A 7,006-nucleotide genomic window follows, 5' to 3' on the forward strand; every position below is an offset into this window, starting at 1 on the left:
TGTGTGTGTGTGTGCGCGCGCGCATGTGCGTGTGTTTTCCCCTAGCTACTGATGTTCTCAATTTCCATTTCCTTCTAAACGTCTGTTTGCCTTGTAATTGTGGTCCCTGGCTCGGGATGCCACCTGTTAATCATACTGCCTAGATATTCCCTCTGTGCCCAGGGGTTGCCTCTGTGTAGCTCCGCTCCGCTCAAATCCAGGGGAGGTTTGCTGTAGCACCATGACTGAAGAAGCTTGTTCACTTGCTCCTGGCTGCTGATTCCTTGCAAGTGATGCTTCTCCCCTTCCTTCCCCTCCTCTTTTCCTGGGTGGGCATGGAACCGCCTTCGTTTAATTTCTTTCTGCATGCTCTCAAAGAAGTGGAGGATGCACTTGTGTGCAAAGTCCCGGGTATGCTCACAGCAGGTTTCATCAAAAATCTTTTGTTCAATATCAATGTAGTTGCTCCAGTAGCGAGTCTGCAAGAAGGTAGCCTGGTTGAAGCAGGGCCTGAGAGAGCGGGCAAGGAAGGCGATCACTATAAGGGCCAGCAGTATGCTCCATCCAAAAGCCTAGAAGGCAAAGGGAATACAAAGGTTAAAGCAATCAAGGCCAGCCACAGGGGAACAAAAAAGCAGGACATCCGTGTTCTATTGCTTGAATATCCCATAATAAAAGGGACTTCTCTGATCTTCTAGTTCAACACCCTGCTGTGGGAGGAGCCCCTGACTTCTGTTAAGTAAATAAAATGGTAATAAATGTTGACCTGCTAATTAATGTCCACTGGGACATTAATTTATTTAGTGCTGGGAAAACAAAAGGAATATGGTCCTTGACTGAAAGCCTTATAGCAAGGATAATCAATATGGTGCCCTTCAGATGTCCCTGAGTTACAACTCCCATCATCCCTAACCATTGGCCATGCAGGCTGGGGCTGATGGAAGTTGGAGCCAACAATATCTGAAAGGCACTGCATTGCCTACCCAGCCTTACAGTGTCTGTTAAAATGGCAGTTGGATAAAATGCCAAAAACTGAAGGAATGGGTACTGAAATCAACAGAAGGACTGCTTCTGTTAGTGGGCATCTGTAATCAGTCAACCCATGAGTCTATCTGTGACTCACTCTTCCTCCTGCAGAGCAGAGCCTGAAACCTGGACTGTGTCATCAACTGCTTGGGGCTTGGAGAGTTTGCCTCCTCACCCCACCCTAACCCAACATGTTCCTGTTACTATTGGTCGGATTTTAATTGTCTTGGTTGAAATTTGACATAGCATGAGGTTATCACAACACAGGGGATGCAGAACTATGGAGCTTTTTTTGCACATAGGACCAGAGGGGCAAAATACATGGAAGCAGAAACAGGAGAAGACAAGAGATTTGGAGGCATAATGAATGGAATATGCTGAATGTAGAAATTAAAGAGGTCTGGGAATCTTCATCATATTTTGCTGGAAGCCACCCAGAGTGGCTGGGGAAACCCAGCCAGATGGGTGGGGTATGAATAATAATAAAATTATTATTACTATTATTACTATTATTAGCATTTCAAAAGAATCTGTAGTTACCGGTAGCAAATTACTTTGCATTCCTTATCTTGTTCATTCCCGCCATAGCTCTGTTTGGTAGGATAGTTTAAGAGAAGGTGACTTGTCCAAAAGTAGCTCATATAGCAGCTCAATAGCTCATATAGCAGCTCAATACCTTAAGAATTGTTAGTTAATCTGCACATGCTGTAGGGTACATGTGTATTCTATGAATCATCTGTTGCTCCTTCCTGCCATTGACAGCAAAAATCAATTAAAAAATTATGCTTCTTGCATTTAATCAGTGATTATCCAGGAGAATATTCTGAAGATGATCTTGAGAAACAGATTCTACCTATATATATTTCAAGAGCAGGTTGATGTTCCTATAAGGAACTCCTACAGAGCAAGATATTGTACTATAGATGTCTGTTACTTACCTGTGACCAGCATTTGAGGTACCTGGACACAGCCTTGCGGGAAGTATTGTTCCTTATGAGTTCATCATCCTTGCATGGGACCTTGGACAGCAAGCGCTGTACCTCATAATAAGGTGTGGAGTTGGTGACAAAACCTGGAAACTTATCAGGGTCAACAGAACTGCTGAAAGCACAGACAAAGCATTTTCCATCGAGCAGGGTGACAAGGATCCAAACAACAGGTGCAATCATGGCCCGTTGCAGAACGGAGGAACACATGTACCTGTTATTGGATAGAGAAGCAAAAAGCTAAACTGATACTTCTAAAGGCTGGAACTTGCTTAGCTCTGGCAATAACAAGGGAAGGGACAGTAGCATACTCCAGTGATTTCCAAAGGGTTTTTCCAAACTTCTAAGTTCATTGACCCCTTATTGAGCTTATAAACTTGTCACCACCCCAATCCAAATTATCAAAAATTTAAATGAAATAATGTCAAGCAATATTTATTAATCATCAATATTTATATTTCATGTAAAAAATAAGGAAGTATGTTTTGTGCTACAGAACAACTACCAGCTTGGGGAGCAGGGTTTTTCATATGGGAAATACAACACAGGTGGAAATGGTTATAACTGCCCTTCCAGCACCACAGTTCTAATCCAACCCCAACCCCTCTAATCTAAATTTTCTAAAAGAAAGCTGGTGAATCTTCTTCTATTGTCCTGTTTAGTTTGACTCTGGGTAATATTTGTATCTGGAAGCCTGAATTCAAATCTGGCCATATTGTGTACCCTTGGGCATGCCACTATTTGTTAGCTTCAGAGTTAAGTGTTATAATAACTATACATAAGAACTGTAATCTATTTCAGGGGTTATGGTGATAGCATGCTACATAAAGCCTCCTAAGTACTGTTAAGAATTAAAACAATACAATACAAATCCTAAGTAATAATTTGGAGGAAGTTTAGATTCCACCAGCAACCTTGGGAGAGAAGGGTGCAACAAATAAGTAAACTTCATTGTGGAAAGTAATTAGCACCAGCACTGAAATCCCCCACCTGATAATGGCTAGATTCTTCTTCCTGTCCCCAGTAGGTCTTTTCCACTCCTCAAGCATCACCACAAACTGTCTGTTGACAATGAGACCACAGAGGAAAAGTGCCACAGGTGGGATAAACATAATTCCTAAGCCATACACCATGTTGTATTTAGCAAGGCAAGGGCAGTGGAAGTCAAAGGAGCTGTACATCTTTACACTTGCCAATGCTAGCAGTGCACATATTCCATTAGTCACTGACTCTGAATTGGACTGGAAGTACTGGAAGATCATCCGGAATCGATCCATGGTGCTGTGGTGACTGAGCGCCTTTCCTCCTGTAGAGCGCTTGGGTTCGTCTCGGAGATGAAGCACTGGCTGGTCTTCTCTTGGCAGCCTTCTCTGGCACGGTGATTAGGTGAGCTCTGCAAGGCCTGTTTAGTTCAAAGACAGGATGACAATAAGCAAACAAAGCAAACAGTAAAGTAGCTCACATTAACATCATTGCCTTTGTTGTGCCGTTCTTGGCTTCATACCTAGGAGCCTCCTTATTCAGTCCTCGTTGGCATAATTGTTCCAGCTGTGTTCCTTATCCATGTGTTGTTGGATCAGGATGAAACCTAGAGCTTAGTTATCTTGCTTTTATAGCAAGAGAATGAATAGAGTCTTCCTGGTATTATAGTTCCTCCATTAGAAAAATCAAATCACAAAACTCTTTTGTATGTGAAACAGTCATCGCCTGGAGGTATGATGCAGTATTTACTCTCCAGTGTGAAGATAGTAACTGGTGCACCACAGATAATGAAAGTAGCTTTCAAATAATCAAAAGCTAATTTTAATTCCCCTCCCTTTGCCTCTTCCCATGGATGGTTTCCTTCTGTTGTCCAGTAATGAATCATCACTGGTGTTTGTGAGAAACCCGGTCAGTCAAATGAGATAGTTTGCTTACAAGTCTCCTCCCTGTAAGTTGTTTTTCAGCAGAGTTGGCTTTGATTCATCTGCAGCTCTTAAACTGCATGAAAGAGAATACAGGGGGCACAGAACACGAGATTTATTTCCTGCTCTATCTTAGAATTGCTGTATATATGGTCCCATATCTTTGTAAACTTTCATAATCTGCCTGGTGTGGTTGCTTGATATATAAGCTATGTGAGATCCTAGGGAAGGACATCAACTCAGTAGCTGAGCATCTGCCTCCCACTCAGAAGGTCCCAGATTTTATCCCTGGCATCTCCAGGTAGGACAGAATATCCTGAAACCCAGGATAACGTCTGCCAGTCCGTGTAGGTGATATGGAGCTAGTGGGTCCCAGGTTTCTATGTAACATATGAGACTATTCACAGTGTGAGAATCAGGGCTCCGTGGGCTTCTTAGCAATGCTACCCCATACAATTATACCCTGTTCTGTATCCAAGATGAAGTTGTGTGGTGCAGAGTGTGGCATAACTTTGTCATAGACAAGGGTTACTTCTGTTTTATGAAGCAACCTAGAAACATATTATCTCAGCAGAGGCCTATAGATAATTCTGGGGGTACCAGAACGTTAGGAGGCAGACCCAACTCCTCTTCAGCTACCATTGCAGGATCCTTCCCCATGCATTACCAATGGATTTTGGTACTTGTATACATATATTTCCTTAGGAAATGGTTCCCAAAGTCTCTCCTCCCCTTCTGAGTTCCAGATCGTGTTTCAGCTTGAGCTTTCATTTTAAATGTAGTAGACTAAAACAAACAGAATTTGAAAGATGAGTTAATCCAGGATTGTCTTAGTCAGTACAGTAGTTATAATTGCTATTTACATACATGAGGCTGTGCCACAAGGAGGCGGTGTTTAGCTTTCAGTTTTAAAACGGACATTAAGCAGGTCTTGCCAATGCTAGGGGAATACTTGATAGGAATGGGGGAGAAATTCAGTTTTGCTTGTATCTTGATAAGAAACCCCCTAATTCTCACTTCTCAAACCAATGAACCAAAACAGGGTTAACTGTTTCAAACTTATACTTCTCCAATTTTTGTGACGAAATTCTCCAATCAAACAGTGCATACAAAAATTCATATATTCCGGGAAAGTGTCCGCAATAATGTATGGAGTAGCAAAAATAGCATATATAATGCATAAATATTAGGGGAAATTGTGCACAAAAATGCGTAGAGGACAACAGTCTGGCAAAGGCTGTCTCATAGGTAAGCATATATGGCAACATTATCTGGTTCTGGAATGTGTGACATCTGAAAATATTTTTACTAAATGGGAATTCTGAGGGAAGAGCAGAGCTGTCAGACAGATTATTCAAATAAGACACTGCTGAGGACTTGCGACTGTAGCCTGCTCCTGCCTCTACATGGTTTAGTTTAGTGTTTGCATCTCAAGATTACAGTTTGCTTGTCTTGCAATGCACCCAGGCTGTCAAACCAGAATTAAGACTGACATTTGCCTGTAGAGTTAATCTCCATAACCAGGTTATGTACACTTTATTGATGAGGAGGAGTGTGTGGGGGGGAATAAAATGTCACACCTGTTTTCGCTTAGCAAAATTGTAGGCATGAAGCACTTTTCAGTGTAAATAAATCAGATCGTGTCTCTGTAGAATCCAGCAGTTTTATTGTTTGATTAATCTTGGCATTATTTTTAGTTACAGGCAGTTGCTTTGCTGTCTCACTCAGGAAGGCTTTGTGACACTTGCTGAAGAGCTGTGTGGCTGAGAGGATGAGATAAAAATATTGAGTATTTATGTAGCATTTTTGAGCATTAGAGGTGCTTTGCATAATTAAATGAGTAATCCTTACAAGAACCATCGGGCAGAGCAATCCAAACCCCCAATCTTCCGGCACTGGAGGGGGCTTGGATGTGGCGGAGGTGTCCTTCGGTCCCACTCTGCTCTGTGGAGTGCTGTGCTACATCTGCTAAAATCACAGGCAGGCAGCAGCTGCAACCAGCTGTATGCCTGCTGGTAGGTGCCGATGTAAGCCCCTCAAACCAGCTATTTTGGGGAGGAGAGATCGAAGTGGCCAAACCCTCAATGCCAGAACTCCTGCTAGTGGTGTTTTGTATGGAAATTTACACATTTATTCTATTATAGAACCTGAGCTGAAAAAGGAAAGCTGAATGACTGAGCAACTGTTTGGGGATAGGCCCCTGCATGGCATAGGAAGTATTAGTTGCACATGGCTTGAGGATGTGGTGGCAGATTGGAAAGTAAAAAGATTAAAAACAAAGCTGTGCTATAAACATCACAACAGTGGACACAGCACATTTCATTCCTCTTACTGATATGTACTGTACTGGATTCTCTAGGTAGTATCGCTTCAAATATAGATTCTGCAATGGATATGGACGATCTTTTTCATATGTGGACTGAATTAACTCCTGGGTGTTTACTAATTCTTATGTGAAGATCCTGCCTGGTTTGATGGATGACAACATTGCTAATGTAAAGGTCACAATCAAACATTATTGATCCAAAAGACCATGCTGGCAGCAAACATTCCCCTAGGACTAGTTTTCTAAGACTCAACATAATAATGCTGGCAAATTGAAAGTACTGTATAGAAGTGGAGTTAGGATTGTGTATCTCATACGAATCTACAGGAAAACAGATCAAAGGAGAAGGCTGAGAAAATGGATCCTCATACAGCCGAACCATTATAACTTGGTGCAATAATGTTTTATAATAGAAACAAACCAGCAATGGGTTCTAAACAGAGATACAGTAGCAGCAGAAAATAACCTGCAGCTCTGTAAGTGCCTCTGATCTATATGGTTGTGAATATATGGTTTTGTTTTGTGAGTTTCAAACTCTACCTCAAACCATAGATGCCAAGTTATCCCTTTTTTTAAGGGATTTTCCCTTATGCTGAATAGGCTTCCTCGTGAGAAAAGGGAAAACTTGGCAGCTATGCCTCAAACCCTTTCCCTGCATATCGCTGTGAAAGTGAACATTCTGTGACATTACAGCAGTTCACTCACTAACATTCACTGGTCAAGAGTCTTTGCTTTCTATTAAGAGATAATCTACAATTTTATTTTAATTGGTAAAAACAGTTCAA

At 41.7% G+C, this 7,006-nt stretch overlaps 1 protein-coding gene across 1 annotated transcript; it reads right to left on the reverse strand.

The window, feature by feature from the left end:
• Positions 1-74: 74 nt before the first annotated feature.
• CALHM3 (calcium homeostasis modulator 3) lies at positions 75-3,268 on the reverse strand. The gene is made up of 3 exons (XM_035133719.1): positions 2,982-3,268; positions 1,944-2,205; positions 75-551 (listed from the first exon to the last, which is right to left on the reverse strand). Exons 1-3 carry the CDS (start codon positions 3,266-3,268, stop codon positions 75-77), a joined length of 1,026 nt encoding a protein of 341 aa, XP_034989610.1.
• Between the last annotated feature and the right edge of the window lie 3,738 nt (positions 3,269-7,006).

Source organism: Zootoca vivipara, chromosome 5 (assembly GCF_963506605.1).
Source record: "Zootoca vivipara chromosome 5, rZooViv1.1, whole genome shotgun sequence".
Classification (NCBI taxonomy): Eukaryota; Metazoa; Chordata; class Lepidosauria; order Squamata; family Lacertidae; genus Zootoca; species Zootoca vivipara.